Source organism: Thunnus maccoyii, chromosome 15, assembly GCF_910596095.1.
Source record: "Thunnus maccoyii chromosome 15, fThuMac1.1, whole genome shotgun sequence".
Lineage (NCBI taxonomy): Eukaryota > Metazoa > Chordata > Actinopteri > Scombriformes > Scombridae > Thunnus > Thunnus maccoyii.
Window position 1 is genome coordinate 3,078,734 of NC_056547.1, and position 16,592 is coordinate 3,095,325.

Consider the following 16,592-nt stretch of genomic DNA (forward strand, 5'->3'; position numbering starts at 1 on the left):
CCGGGGTTGCCAGGTGACGCCAGGGGGTCGGTTCTGTCAGCGGAGCCTCGTCCCTCCACCTTTTTGTCAAGCGTTGTGTGTGTGTGTGTGTGGGATCGTCGTTAGCATTTGTAGCTCTAATTAGTCTGTGTTAGCCTAGCCGTTTGCTAAAGCTGCCTTGCTTTGTGTAGCGTGACAGCTCAGACCTTGTAGATAATGAGCCTTGTACATAGTTAAGACCACTAAACTCTTGAAGCAGTAGGGGTGAATCGCCATTTCTTTTTGTACACTGTTATTACAGGGAGTTAGGTTTAGAAAATGTCTTTTGTTTCCTCTTTTGTTTTGATTAGGGATTAGTTAGGAATTGTTTTGGCCTTGATTCACCCTGAAGCCCTGCTTCATTAATTGAAAATTAAGTCATTCCAGGAACCCAGTCTTTTGTCACATTTTGTCATACTGCTCTAAATAAAACATTCCTTCCTCATCAGCTCACCTTCACTTCATCTGAAAGCTTTAAATTCATTGTCAGACTCGCACATATGATGCAAGATGAACCCAGAGGTGCTGAGCAGCGTACGTACCTGTTCTCCAGGTGAATGAAGTCCTGCAGGTTGAGCTCTCTGGTGTCCTGAGTGAGATAGATGGTGTCCACATCCTGAAAGGAGGTGAAGATGACGACAGGTGAGAGACAGACAGAAAAACAAAGAGAAGAATCTGCCGTAGTTATTAAAGAGCAGAGAAAAAAGAGATTTGATTAGACGCAGACGAAGTAGCAGAAGAAGAAAAAACGGCTGTACAAGAAGCGGTGGATGAGTGAGTAAAAGAAAAAGAAGCAGAAGAATACAAGAGGAAAAAATGAAGAAGATGACTCATATGAGGAAGCAACAGAAGCCCGAACAGTATAAATTAAACTGAGGAGGAAGAAGGAAAAAAGCAGAAGAAGAAACACTTGAAGATGCATCATAAAAAGCGTATAAAAAGACATTGAAGCAGCTGATAAAAGAAAAAATAGGATGTTCACAAGAAAAAGACGGAAATATGAGAATAAAGCAGAAAAACAATAAAGCTTCAAGTCTACGGCACCGACCCATTGGACCTCCTCTCTGTAGGGCAGACCCAGGTAGTCACACACACACCAGTACTGATGAGAGAAACCGCCTGCAAAGAGTCACATGACAGCGAGATTCACTCGAAATATTAAAATACAAAAAAAAAAAAAAAAAAAAAATTGAAATCCGAATATGTTCATGCTGATTTACCGCAGGGTCCCAGATCAGCTGAGCCCTGCTCATCCCAGACGGCCTGGAGCGCCGCCGTCCTCTCCGGAGGCTTCAGACTCAGCTTCCTCATCACCTTCCTTCCTTACAGAGAGAGAGAGAGAGAAAGAGAGAGAGAAAAGGAAATCTTACTTCTAAACTTCATTTAAAATCCTCAAAAACAGAAAAAAATGACAAGAATAAACTTTCCCTGAACACACAATTCTGAAAAATCTAAATACTGCATCCCAGTAGCCAGTTTGTCAGAGGGCTACAACTAATGAACGGAGACGAACTCAAACTATTTTCATTATCGATCAATCTATAGATTGTTTCAATCAATTGATTAGTCAATTAGATGTCAGAGAACAGTGAAAAATGTTACAAAAAGAGCCAAAATTGAGGACTTTTAATTTCTCGTTTTGTCCAGCCAACAGCCCAAAAGCCACATATTGACTGTTTACTATGATATAAGACAAACATAAGACAAGCATCAAAAACTGAAAATCTTCACATTTGACTCTGAAACGAGTCAATTTTTGTATTTTTTTGGTCAAAAACTGATAAACATAATTATTGCAGATTACCTGACTGCTTGTTTCAGCTCTAAATTGTATCACTGTGAACAGGAAGCGTCAAACTATCCCTTTAATGTAAGAAAATAAATGTAATCACTCCAACAACACAATACAGTAAAACAATTTCTACATTTTCTACAGGACCAAAAGGTGTCGGAAGAAGCTACGACTCATTACACCAAAACTTCTACTTTTTTAGCATCAAAAGTGACATTGAACTATAAGTTATAATTTATCATACTAACAATGAACTTTTATTTTGAAAATGTACTTTCATATTTGTTCAATAAATTGCGTTTTCGGTTCCTCACAGCAACTGTTTTTAATACTTTCAGTTACTGTAGCAACATAATTTGTGGCATTTTAAAATCAAAACACTTAAATGACAGTGTACAGCTTTAAATGATCCCTTCTTTCCCACCCTCTGAAAGCCCCTGAAGGCCTCATTTCCTCTCTGTTCTCGCTCAGACTCTTGTGTGGTACCTACACAGGTGAGCCGGCGGGGCAGATCCGGTGCAGGCAGCCTCCGATGTGAGCGATCACCTCGTCTACTTCCTCCACCGAGCTCAGCCGGAGGCTCCATGGGCCGCGCTCACACTCCAACACCAACTGCAGGGGGCGACACATGCAAAGGAAAAAAACCTGAATGACTCAAAATGCTGTTGAGAGAATAATAAAATGCTGACACCCCCATGCTGTATTTCCATTTAACAGACTGGCTGCAGTCTGTGCAGTTTTAAAAAAGTTCAATTTAGCCATGAAGAAGAAGAGATAAACAAATGACAAAGTAAAAACTTAGAACCAAAGGAGGAAAAAGACTATGAAAGGAGGAGATTTGTGTGTGTGTGTTTGTGTGTGTAAAAACATAAGCTGCGGTCAGGTGTATTTGTGTGTCATTAATGCAATGCTGTGATTTCAAAACTGCTTTTTGTTTGTGTGTGTGTTTGTACCTGAGTGGGCTTGTTGCTGCTGATTCCCTGGATATCCAGGTAGCTGAAGGAGTGTTCAACCTGAAGAAACACAGACAGATGTGATGAAATTCAACTGTACATATATATCAAGTTAATCATGTATTTCTACACTACATCTACTTCATATAAGCCTTACAATGGCTACATGTTGTGTTGTTTGTGTTCTTTAATTCAATGAATCATAAATGAAGGTTATAGATATGTCCCACGAGAGACTTTATTCTCAACAATGTGAAATTCTCAGGAAAAAAACTAACCAGTTGATTTGCCTCTTCCAGAGAACTGGAGGTTTTTTTTTCCAGGAAACATTTACCAAACATGGACATTAAGTGTAAAATCTTTCAATAACTGAATGTCGAAAGACTTCAGGTGACGCACAAACACTCCTGAGTGCCCATATATGCTTTTACTTTATTTTTTCCCCTAAAATGATGCAAAAAGTTTGACTTGTAATGCAGATGTTGAGCTTCTGAAGCAAAAGTTTTGATTAGTTTTTGAGGTTTCCAACTTCATTAGACAGACAGAAGAAAACAATGAAAGTGTTTCATAAAGAACTTTATATTTATTAGATGAGGGCTACAGGTAACAGACACCAATGACACCCAATGACAATGCTAACCTTGTGTGTAATGTGTACCATTGTTTACCATGTTTGAGCGTGTTAGCGTGCTAACATTTGCTATTTACCACAAAGCACAAAGTACAGCTGATAAAGATGCCATTAGTTCTGAAGGTTTTTGATCATAAAGCGAAGTACTGGGAAAAATGAAATGTTAATCTGATGATGGCGCCAGATGAAAAGTTCACTCAAGAGAAACAGACTGACATGGTCATCTCTAGAACTGTAGTAGTAGTAACTGTAGTAGTTTAACCCCCTCTCAAACCACAAATGGTCATTTTTATATTTCTGTTTGTGTTAATTAGGTAGATTTATTTATCTTTAGAGAGAGTCAGGTTAGTTGTTCCCACCTGTTTCCAGTCATGCTAATCTTAACTAATAGCTAGCATGTTACTAAGCGCACAGACATTAGTATCCATTTTCTCATTTAAGTAAATAAGGACATTTCCCAAAAATGTCTAGCTATTAATTTAAAGTTGATCTGGATAAAAAAAAGGGTTGGTTATGTCTAAACCATAAAAAAAAAAAAAAAAAAAACGTAGACATGCACAAATCTTCAAAAATTGCCACATTCCTGTTATCTTGTGGAGGAAACCTGATGGTCAGTGTTAAACGGTTTAACTCCTGGGAAGCGAGTTGTCTTCACATTTGGTTTCTTGCAAAAATTCATCCTCTGCAAATGTTCTTTTCTCAAGAATTAAAAGAACAAAAACGTCCATATTAGTGTTTGTAAGTACATCCATAATTATGTGAACAGCCCTATCCACATTCTTGTGTGTACTTTTGGTTTGGGGCTGTTTTTCCTAGTTTAGTTCCAGCATACAATGATATTTTAGACAATAGTGTGCTTGGGGAAGGCCCTTTCCTGTTAATGCCCCTGAGCACAAAGCCAGCTCCAGAAAGTAAATGGTTTTCCCACTTTGGTGTGGAAGAACTTGAGTGGCCTGCAACTTTAAGATCCCTGACTTCAACCCAATCCAGCACCTTCGGGATGGGGTTCGCTAATGCTCCTGTGGCTGAATGGGAGCAAATCCCTGCAGCCAGGCTCTAAAATCTGGTAGAAATCCTGAAACCAGAAGAGTGGAGGCTGTTATAGCAGCAGATTAATGCCCATAGTTTTGGTATGACATGGTCAACTATCACATATGGGTGTAATATTAGGGTGTCCACAAGCAGAAACTAGCACTAAAATGTTAAATCAAAAAACAACGTCTTTGCTTATTTAGCCTGTTGAAATACTGCACAGCTGAGGTTGACTGAACTGCCTCATCAAGCTTCAACTTGTTTTGGACTTTTAGAGTAGAAGCTCCCATGGATGTATAAAGAGAACTGGATACAGGCTCAGTGGCGCATGAAGCCAAAAAAGCCACTTCCTGTTGTAAAGAAATCGCCCAGATGAAAACACACTGCGCACGCTCTATGGGCCGCATGCATCCATGGAGCACGCTCACTAGAGACCTCTCCCGGCTAAGACGGCTAACTTCCAGATTAGCCCTCCTGCTAACTTGAATGGGGATAAAATGATTCAATGGTGCAGCTCTTCTAGACTTTCAAAATGGATCAAATGCTGATAGTGAATGTTAAAAAAAACATCCACTGATTTTCAGACGTCTCTTTCACAATGTAAGTCTATGGGAAATAGTTTCTTTAGGTCAATGTACATCACGTGACGTTGTAATTACACGGTTTGGCCGCTATGTCAAATGTGCTTCCTGTATCCAGTTGTCTTTAAACATCCATGGAAGCTCCGGGTCTGGAAAATGAGGCCAATGTGGAAATGACTTAAACCTGCATTCTCTCTAATGGCCAGCAGGGGGCGACTCCACTGGCTGCAAAAAGAAGTCCGATTGTATGGAAGTCTATGAGAAAATGACCCAACTTCTCACTTGATTTATTACCTTAGAAAATACTTTCCTGATGAGTTTATGGTCTCGATCCCTAGTTTCAAGCCTTCTTCAATACAGAATGATGTTCATTTTATAAATTATGGTCCCATTTAGAGTAAAATAGATGATAAAGCAGGGTATGCTTTAGGGTGTAGCTATGTTGTGACTGACAAGACGCTACCATTTTGGTCACCTAAAAAGTCTGATTCAGTGTTTGGTTGTACAAAAAGACCCTCTAAGCAATGAGCTGCTCAGTTTTTCCGGCCAGTACATTTTTTTGTTTTAAGCCCGTTTTTTGCTAGCCAAAATTAGCATTAGCAATATCTCCAGTTAACATAGACTGTAAATGCAATGTGCTAACAAAGCTAGCAGCTAGCATTGGGGTCAACCCCACCCTCTTGTCCAAATATAGTCATTTCTGGCTCCAAAAGACCAAGATAGCAACAGTCAAACTTGCTGACTATGTCCTTTTTTTTTACAGTCTATGGACAAAACATGTTAGTTAGTGCGTCACCATAACCTCCATTTGGAAAGAGGAACAAACTTCAAGGAATGGATCCGCATTACAAAATCTACATAATCAGCAATTCTCCTGTGAGAAATTCCTCAAATGATGGAGGCAGGTTGTGAGCAGGCTGAATCATTTACATTACATTAATCAGAAACAGACATTTATTGATATGAAACTATGAAATCATTACTATCAAGACCTGAACAAAGCCTGGAGATAGGAAAAAAAAAACTCACAGAGACAAAAGGCATGTAAAAACACCAGCTACAAATAGTCTGCAGAACAAATGTCTGGAGCAGCGTCACAACCTCTCATACACATTTCCCTTTGAATCCAGAGAGAGAGAGAGAAAGTAAAAATAATAGTGGACTTCTAACTCGCTGCCAAAACGAGCAAGTGAACGGAAGGAAAAAAAGACAGGAAAACAAAGACAGGAGAAAACAGAGACAGAGACGGAGAAAAGAGGATATATAAAAAAAAAAAATGAAATGTTGAGCTAAAAGATGCAAAGAGAAAAGTGAGATATAAAAGGTATCAAAAAGCAGGAGGGAGAAAGCAAGATGAGAAAAAGAAGGGAGGTAAATATACTTTTTGACTTCTTTATCTCACTGCCAGAGTTATGAAAAAGAGTAAAAAGGGATGAGGAATGTAGAGAGAGGAAGAGAGAGAGAGAGAGAGGGCGAGGGATCTAGAGAAACAGTGCCCCCTCCCCTCCTTTCCTTGCCAGCTGTTAAATTCCTCCATTGTCTTTTTTTTCTCCCTCCGCTGCCTCTCTGCTGGGACTGTACACACCGAGGAACAAACCACCCTCTGTTTCACTCTCTCTCTCTCTCTCACACACACACACACACACACACACACACACACACACACACACACACACACACACACACACACACACACACACACACACACACACACGTTTATGCAGCTATCCTTGTTAGGACATTGCATTGACTTCCATTCATTGCGCAGAGCCCAACCTGAACCCTAATCCCAACCTTAACCTACCCTCAATACCCCTAAACTTAACCAGGACCTCATAAACGACGTTTTGTCTCGTTAGGACCCGGCTTTGGTCCCCATGACGACCACCGGTCCCGACAAGGTCGGTGTTTATACCGGAAAAGGTCCCAACAAAAATGCGCACGCGCACAGCTATGAAAACCACTGGCCTACTCTGGAACAACAGATCAGGGGTCAGCTGGCAGAGAGAGTTCACTTATTTTATTTGAACTGTGCTACAAAACAGCTCTAATAATGATATAGCTGCCAATTTTCTATAGTTGTGTGTATCCAAAGCCTGATTTATCTTATTCCTCTGTGCCGTAGACCTCCGTTGTTGTCCGAAAAAATTATTAAAAACAAATCAGTGAGTCACGTTCCTTCATTATGAGGAAGTTGATCACTTTAGTTTGTTTAGAAACGGCTCTATAATTTTCTCAGCAATGATATTACAGCTACATTTGGCTCTAGAGGTCTCTTTATCCCAGCTGTAAAAAATAAAAATAAAAAAAAATCTCCAGACAAATATTATTGTGGATGTGAAAAAGTTAAATTACTTCACTGATTCAACAATTATCTCTCTCTGCTACAAAGGGTCAATCTAATTGCACTTTATTACCAGGAAATGATCTTTTCTGCTTTATTTATACAGAGGTCAAAGGTCAGGACCTGTAGGGAGTCTGTGTTTAGTTCCAGTAGGAGCAGAGCCCAGTTTCACTCTGCATCAGACCAGTTAATACTGAGTGTATCGCAGTTATTTATATGTCGTCTGGCCTGAGACTGGCGATGACCAGTAAGAGAGCGATAAACAAACAAACCGGAGGGTTACATGAGAACTATTAAAATAGAGGCTGAGAAAAGAAAAGAGCATCAATAATTTTAGATCTGCATTTATGGCTTCACTTCTCTTTTAAAAAGGGGCTCTGATGACTCATAATTTCTAAAGCAGTTTATGAAGCTTAAAAGTGGGAAGTTCATGACTTCAGGCTAAAATCTTAATGTGCAATGGCTTTTTTTTTGAGTCATAATCCGAAGTACTTGTAAGTTTCCTCTTCAATAACTTGTAAATATAGCGGGACCTGTCTGGAAGATGGGTATCATCTTGCCAAAAAAGCACTTAAATTACTTATTATCCCTTGAAAGTGAATTTTCTGACATACGTTGTCATGTTTTTTTTTACTTAACTGTATTAGGAAACACTTCAAAGTTTACTACAATCAAAAAATATTTTTTTTTTTTTTTTTTTTTTAACTGTTTCCAGCATGTTTTTACTCTCTCGCTCTCCACGCTGAACTTTTCTTCCTCCCAGTGTTTTCCTTTCCCACAGGCTGCGTTCTCACAGCTGCATTCTGGGTAAAACTATCAGATGTCTCCATATGGTGGGACCTGTTCTCATCTGGGTAGAGAGACATAGAGATAGAGTGTAAACCAGAGAGAGAGAGAGAGAGAGAGAGAGAGAGAGAGAACTGAAAGAGACACTACAATATCAAGATAATTCACATAGACAGAACTAGACAGAAGAAGAAGCAGAAGAAGAAATACAGACGCAGCATGAATGTGGGGTTATTAAGTGTAACGTGAGGAATAAAAGCAGAGATTAGTAAAATACACTGTGAGAAGTTAAAACACATGCAACAGAAAGTAGGGTAAAGGGCTCGATATTTGTCTTAATGCCAACAAATCCAACGAAAAGACAAAAAACCAACAACGAACTGATCCATTAACAAGTATCTTATTATCCTTTAATCCACCAAACGACACAGTTACAAAGGTACAGGTAATGTAGGAGATGATATGTGACTAATGATGCACAGTTTATATAAATGAACGTCTAATTCTACCTGCATGAGTCTAAACATCAGGGATGTGTTAAGACTCGCTGCGACTGATCGACTCGAACAGAAGAACAGAAACGAACAAAAGGGAAAGAAAAAGTGACTCCAGAAGAACAAGAAGCAACACGTGTGGACTGACCGAATAAGAAACCAAAGAAGTAGAGAGGAAGAGGAAGAAAAAGAGATTATTTTCTTGATTAATCAATGAATTGTCTATAAAATGTCAGACCCTCTTCTTAGGTCACTTATTTTGTCTGATCAAGACAAAGATATCCAGTTTATTGTCCATGTATGAAACAGAAAAGCTTCAAATCCACAAATCTTAAAAGCTGCAACCAGCAAGTATTTTGCCTTTCTGCTTAAAATGAGTCGATTCTTAAAATAGTTGCAGAGGAAGAGGAAGAGGTGGAGGAATTAATGGAGAGGAGAGGAAAAAATGAACAAATGAAAACCAGCTACAAAAGATAGAGAATGACGAGAACCGTCACGCTGCTCGCTGAGGTTTAAGTGTTTAAGATCCGATGATATTTAAGGAAAATTCAACGTTTACAGCCTGTTTCTGCTGCTGTATAGACTCTGCACCATGTCACACACACACACACACAGATATACCAACCTTGGATGGGATGCGTGCTGTCAGCAGAAAGGCTCGATGTGATGCCAAGGCCTGAGGACAGAAACACACACTGGTCAGACACAGAGAGACAGAAACCAGGAGATTCTCACTACATTATATCAATGAACACTTACAGGACAATATCACCATTAATGTGTCAAAGACGAACCGGATTCTGTCCTTATGAGTAGTTTATAGGCCTGGTTATCATTTATACAAGTTTTCCAACAAAACCTTCATTTAACAAACTTCTCAAATGTTAAATTTTGTCTAAATATAAGCAGCCATACAGAAACTTTTCTATAAGTAAAATAGTCTAAATCTGGTAAAATTCTTTAGATCTATAAAATATCTGATTAGAGAATAAGAAGCATCTTTCAGTACTTCACAGTTTTCAGTGCCCCAATCACATTTCAGTTACCAAATGTGTATTGAGATTTGATGTCCATTAACACTGTTAATTTAAATAAATATAAGTTCACAGTGACTGGGTTGCTGTTGTGTTTAGAGATAGAAACCATACTGTACAAATACAAACAAAATGTAGGAACAGACAAAAAAGAATGAATTTGAATCCTGTTTTCATGTTTGTAAAGAGAATAAAACAAAGTTTATTGCAATACTGAATCTTGAAAAAGCTGCATAATAACTGTAGTATGAATGTCGAATTCTCCTTAAATCACTCATCTGTAAAATGCTGCTTGCTAAGCAAAGTTTGTCTATAAGCAAAAGCTTCTACAACAACTTTTAAAATATATATACACATAACATGTTCTGCCTGCAGATTACGGCTATTTTACATTCTTATGCATTTAATTATTTAGGTTTATGTTACATATTTTGTGTTTGTCTTTTAAAATCTTGGGAACATGTTGGAACTAAATAGTCTCGCTATAACATGTTATCCTTGTCGATCCATTTATTATCCAATTTAAACAATGCATTTACACAATAGACTGAAAGGTGATGAAGGTCATAATATGACCATAATATGTTTCCTCCTGGCCCTTTTGTCCACTCAGCTTTGTCTATTTTCACTTTCAGAGAAGCTGGCAGAGGCCTTGACCTCTGGAGATGTTTTTTCACTGAGTGGGATAATGATATATATTATCTTTCACCACGTGTTGAACTTCTGTCCTGCCAGAGAGAGAGAGAGAGAGAGAGTGCACATTACGGCTGCTTGCTCAGCCAACGCCAGTGTGTTTCTGGCTGACGAAATTAGTAACTTATTTTCATCACCGGTGTGCGAACGCTGAGCTGAGGTTTGAAACGCTGCAAATAAAAAACGGACCGCGCATTCACAGTTTCACTCCAGTGGGATTAAAAGAAAGACAGAGAGAAAGAGAGAGAGAGAGAGCGAGCAGTAGTTAACAGGAGGCTGAGCCAGCTGTGGTATGTACAGTAACCCACAGCTCAGAGAGGTCTCGCCAGGTCACATGTGCTCAAAGGTCAGAGAACAGCCAATAAGATACAAGCTCCTCCCTGACTGATGGGAGTCTCAGCCAATTGGAAAAGGTATTAACCTGCCTGAGGGATAGCGATGTGTTCAGAGACAATGTGAACAACCTGTTTTCAGTTTAAATGTCTGGTTCAGGTGCTTTGAAGACGTGGAAGCAGGTTGATGTGTGTGAGCGAGCAGGTGAGCGAGTCCACATGGGCAGACTGCTTAATAAAAAACAGATGAGCAACAGTGAAAAACCTGGACCATGATGCGCCGCTAACAGTGTCTGATGTAAAACCTGCAGTTTAACTTGATTCAGCTGATGTAATAGTGACGCTGCAGACCACCGATTGAATAATAACATTGATGACGTTTTGTCAATTCTGAAGGGAGACTTTCAGAGAGATTCAGGTTTACTGCTCACCACCATTTTTTTTTTCAGTTACAGAATCCACAAAATATAAATCTACCAAAGGAAGGAATCTTTGTATGGTCAGTATGTATGTATATATGTCCTTCATGTATCTATTGAACAGTTCAACTGATCGACTCCACACTTGGCAGGTGTAATGCTGGGGATCCAAGGGAGTGCAGTGTCAAATTTGGTGCAATTTGGACACACGATACGTTTAATATTAATAAACTTAGAATAAACCAGCGATCAGCGAGCCGCTCCACTCTGTGCTCTTATTTACGATTAGATTACTTATTATTTATAAAATCTGTGTATAATAGAATGTTAGTTTCTTTCATGTTTTCTGTGTATATACTCATTCACACCTCAAATCAACTGTATTAATGTTTCTATGCATTGAAGTAGCAGCCGGAGGCCAAGCAGTCGGCCCGTTGTGAACAGGCGCTGCACTAGTTTAGATAAAGACAACGGAGCTGAGGTTAGACAAGCAAGCAGCAACCAATCAATCTAGCACAGTGCTGGTCGAATTATGATGTGAACCCAAACATTTCTGATGACCATAAACACACCAATCTTGAAAGTGTGGAAAAACAGGAATTTGGGGCTTTTCTCAGTCAATTCAACACAGCCAGATTTTTGGGGGGGGCTCAACATCTAGTGGCAATTGGTAGACCTGGAGCTGGTTGCACCAGTTGTGCCTGTGTTCCCACTTAGACTAGTTTTGTTTACTAGGTGGAGATTTATTTATCACTAAATTAACATGGATTGTACCACAAAACAACAACAGCTCTTTCACTTCATATTTACACCTACTGTAACTGTAACCGCGTTACAGCACAAAACTAGCTTAATAATATATGACCTGTTTGAGTTTAAGAGTAGAAGTGGTTTTGTAACTCGATCAAAAAAGTTGTTTAAATTAGAGCAGCAACAATACGTCAATTCGTCATTTGTCAAAAATAACAATCATTTGCTGGTTCCAGCTTCTCAAATGTGAGAATTTGATGCTTTTCTTTATCAGATGTGATAGTAAACTGAAAATTCTTGAGTTTTGCGCTGCTGGCCAGACAAAAAAAAAGACATTTTAAGACATAAACTTGGGCTGTGAGAAATTATATACTGCAATACTTTCTGACATTTTACAGACAAAAACGATTAATCAAGAAAATAAGCGTCAGATTAATTGATAATGACAATATTTCCAACCCTAGTTTGAATTATATTATACAGAAATAACAATATAGCGTAAGTTACAAAACATAATGCCAATAATGTTAGACTAAATGACCAAATAAGGTAGTGTAATTCATATTAACCTCTCACTTTATCTATTCAGATATCTATTCAGTAAATCACTAGTCTGAAACTAGCTACAGCTGTAGGAAGGACTTACAAACAACCTTAGAAATAGATTTACACACACTGCTGATGTGGCGCAATCTTGCACCATAAGGCACTTCATCACTGACTCCAACGTTCAGGTGCGCTGGCTGCCACTTCAGTCGAAATAAAGCTAATAAATGATGCCAAAAAAGCCACATCATCAGTCCGTATCCTTTACTCTAGAGTGTTTTCTGGGTTCACTCTTGTTTTTTTGGCTCACAGATGTTTTTCCTCTGATACATTCGCTGGTTTATTTTTTCTTGTAACGTGATTCAGGAAACAATCTGTGTTAATTTTTTAAAACAAATGAAAACAAATCCCGCCCGACACATTATCATGAGACACTTAGAGCGTTTTGCGTCATTTCGAGAGATTATAGCACAGGTTTCTAATCTGAGGATCTACAGCTGTGGAATGTGTGTGTGTGTGTGTGTGTGTGTCCAAACACCCTTTGGCTGTGAGTGGGTTGCTTTAGTCAAGTCCCAACAGGAGCTGTAGTCACATTCTGCAAGAGATGTGGTATGTTGTCAAAGGAAAGAAATATATTCAAAAATTAAAAATGGGTTTAACTGCACATCGTGGGCCGTTGGGGGGGGTTGGATGGGTCAGTGAGACGTAACCAGGTTTGCATCCTGATACTGATTACCCTTTTTTTTGTAAGTTTTCATATTCACACTCACAAAACAGCTGAGGTGAGTTCACATACCTGCAGTTACATGACACCAGCCGCAGTAACACCCACCTCTTACTTAACTGTGACTGTGAGTTCACAGAAGAGAATGTTTGTGTTCTTGCTGCATTATATCTGTTGTCTACATTATCATAAGTATTTTTCAAGGACAGGAAACATACTGCAGCATCCTGAATAGTCAGGGGGGGATCAAGCCCACATTTACACATGACTTACAGCAGTTTTTTACTCAATATGTTTGTTATGTGTCATCCATGATTCTTCTTTGCACTTCCTCTAACGGATTAATCATTAGTCTGAGCTGAGGTTTGGCCGACAAATACAGGAAACGAGGGGATGTGGTTTGATATCGAGTTCAAATCCAGTGTCAAATCTTATTAAGTTTGAGTTTTCAGCAATTTAAGGTGACTTGAAGCTAAAACACAAAGACGTCCAATCAGCTTTTGTTGGCTGAGAAGGAAGAAACTGTTTTTTAGTGGCAGCCAAATGAATGTTCCCAACCTGTATCTGACATACACGATGAACAGCTTACAGTAAAATAAAAATGTTCCCGACAGTAATTGGTTGCATGAATTAGTAATTTGACAGCACGAATTATTAAATAGTGTGCACAATTATTATTATTTTTTCTCTGTGATACCTTAAAGGCTCCGTAAAATTTCCTTTAAGCTACTCTAAATTGAATTTCCAAGCAAATAGAGAGTGGATCTTGTTAATTAAAGGTTTGTACTGTATGCAAAGAGAACAAAGTAGTATTTCACTACATTAACTGTGAGATCTGTATGTAGATAGAGTTTAACTAGTTTGTTAAATGATGTGGAACAAGGCCAAGTATGTGTACTTTGGTGGCCCTGATGCTTCAAAACAGACATGAGACGGTGAGAAAACTCACATTGTCAGTTTGCCCGGTTAAGATTTAAAAAGATTTGTATCTGAGCTGCAGAGTGAAAACAAAAGATCAGTAATCTAACAGTCACAGACACCGAACATGCGTTCATGACTCACAGCAGCAGCAGCCTCCTCTCACACTGAGCCACTGTAGCCGCAGCCATTCAAAATATTTGACCTAGTCGAGCAAAAGCTCAGCGCTTAAGACAGGCAACACATCGGAACAAAGAAAGGCCAGTAGATAACTGGTGTCCCAGTGCAGGAAGTTCAAACAACCTCCCATTAAAGTCAGTTTCTGGTTAACTTTGTATTTCAGGCTGATTTTTTGGAGGTGTTTTGATTGTCTTTGCACTGTAGACTTCCCATTCACTTCAATCATCAATCACATGCCTGATCTGTTCGTTGTCAGCCTGCTCTTTTATTTTGAAATCTTGCTTTCAAGGTTTCTAGAAAGAGTTTAGATACTACTACACACATGCAGAAGATGAAAACACAGAAGAGTCCTGTGCACATTTACACCCAATATCAGAATCGATCACTGCAGCCTAATTTGCGTTTTTGGTTCCTCCTCCTCCTCCGAGGTCAGAGGTCAGCGTCAGATACAGGACGGGATTCACCGTCTTGCTAAAAAGGCACTTCAGCACAGAATTTATTTATATCTATGGAGGATGAAACCTGGAACAATAAAGTCCACTGAAAAGGACCTAAATCCAGTCGCTAACACTTCAAACTTAATTTAGAATCACAAGGAGAGACTTATTAGCTTAAGGCCACATAAAAAACAAATACTACAGAGGGCCACAGCTATAAAACTCCTGAGTCATTGGCCAATCATATACAGTATGTGAAGGTGCACGCACACACAGGTAGGATTACTACCTTCCAGTGTATTAAAATCCTGCCTCAAAGGATTATAAACTGCTGTGTAGCGTCTTGGAGTCAACTTGCACTTCCTGGTTCATATTTGAGCTTGTCACTGGTTCCTGTAGTAACACGTCCACACCTACACAGTCAGTCTGCTGGATTGTTTTCCCTTTAGGAGTGATAAAACCAGAGAGAGGAGAAGAAATTACACCTAGTTTAAAGTTCTTAACTGGTTGGTTGCCCCTCAGTTCTTGTAATTTTAAATTTCTTTTACTTGCATTTGCAGGTCTTGCACCAACCTCTTTGTCTGACATACATTATTTGTAATGTACAGACTCCTCAGGTCTGATATGAGTCCTCTAGTTGTTCCAAAGTGCAGGACAAAAACTTGCGGTGAGGCAGCTTTTAATATTTATACTCTTATACTTATTTTATCTAATCATTTTGTCATCTTGTATTCATGTTTTAAAATGTTTTACTCCCTTTTATCCATTTTAATTGTTAGTCTTTTATCTATTTTACTCCTTTTTTCAAAATCCATCCTATTGGTTTTATTATTATATTGTGTGCATTAATCTCAAATTGTTTTACAGTTTAAATCAGTTCTGTCTAATTATCAGCTTGCCAGTCATCTGTAACTGCAGAACTGCACCGATGAAATGTGCCAAAAAAAGTGAAGTTTGACTGATATATGATATCCAGGCAACTATTTTTCAGGAGTAATGAGTTTTAACAGTAATGACTAGGAAATACTTTCAGGCAGTTTACTTAACAAGGCTAATCTTTGTGTTATTGATGCGCAAACCTTTGAGGAGTTTAAATTCACACAAACCATTTAAATGCCAAACCCTATAATTAAAAAATACCTTCAAGCTCAGGAAACCAAAGCATGCAGCATAAACTTGAGTCCACATGTGGTCGAATTCATACCGCAGCTGGTAGGAAAAACAACTGACCAGCTGTCACTTACCAGCACTCTGTTCTCCACCTTGTCACCTTTGACCTCCAGCTGGACTTTGCGCCTCAGGGTCAGTTTCACCCTCCGACCCACCGCCTCCCGCACGCTCTCTGCAACAGACAACAAGGTTATAAGACACCTGACAATTACCACCACAAAAGTCGGGGGGGGGGGGGTTAAATTAAAACTCATTACACGACAGGTACGGAAGTTTCAGATGGGAAATTTCATCGCCTGAAGCCTCGTTTTGGTCCTGTTTAACATGCCGCTAACTGCAGCAGAAATAGAACCGGTCGTCACGCCTCTAATGCTAAAACCGAGGGGTTAATTAAAGTGGTAATTATGTGGTGCTCCTTCAAATGTTTACCATGTTTACTGTGGCTATCAGTCCACATAAACAAGCCATTATGGCAGTATTCACAGTGTCATGAGTGGAATTCTTCTGGTTGCTTGTTTTCAACTTACAACAAATCTCATGCCTCTGTGCTGTAGACCTCTGTTGTTGCCCAAAAACTATTAAAAACACGTCAGTGAGTCACACCGCTGCTCTGGGTGTTATGTTCCTTCATCATGAAGAGTTTGGTCTCATTAGTTTGTTTAGAAATGACTCCAAAGACTAATAACAGCATCATGTTTTCAGTCTCTGGAGAGTAGTTCTATGTAAGACAGACGACACTGAGCATGTGCAGGAATGTT

General features: G+C 39.1%; 1 protein-coding gene across 2 annotated transcripts in view; it reads right to left on the reverse strand.

The window, feature by feature from the left end:
- Positions 1 to 16,592, reverse strand: part of LOC121912819 (F-actin-uncapping protein LRRC16A) — a 41,260-nt gene that overhangs the window by 17,849 nt on the left and 6,819 nt on the right. For both annotated transcript variants that reach the window (XM_042435274.1, XM_042435273.1), the window contains exons 2-8: positions 15,909 to 16,006; positions 9,257 to 9,307; positions 2,764 to 2,823; positions 2,301 to 2,422; positions 1,239 to 1,336; positions 1,067 to 1,137; positions 561 to 634 (exon numbers count right to left, since the gene is read on the reverse strand). In XM_042435274.1, coding sequence (XP_042291208.1) covers positions 561 to 634; positions 1,067 to 1,137; positions 1,239 to 1,336; positions 2,301 to 2,422; positions 2,764 to 2,823; positions 9,257 to 9,307; positions 15,909 to 16,006 — 574 coding nt within the window. The remainder of the gene's footprint in view (positions 1 to 560; positions 635 to 1,066; positions 1,138 to 1,238; positions 1,337 to 2,300; positions 2,423 to 2,763; positions 2,824 to 9,256; positions 9,308 to 15,908; positions 16,007 to 16,592) is intronic.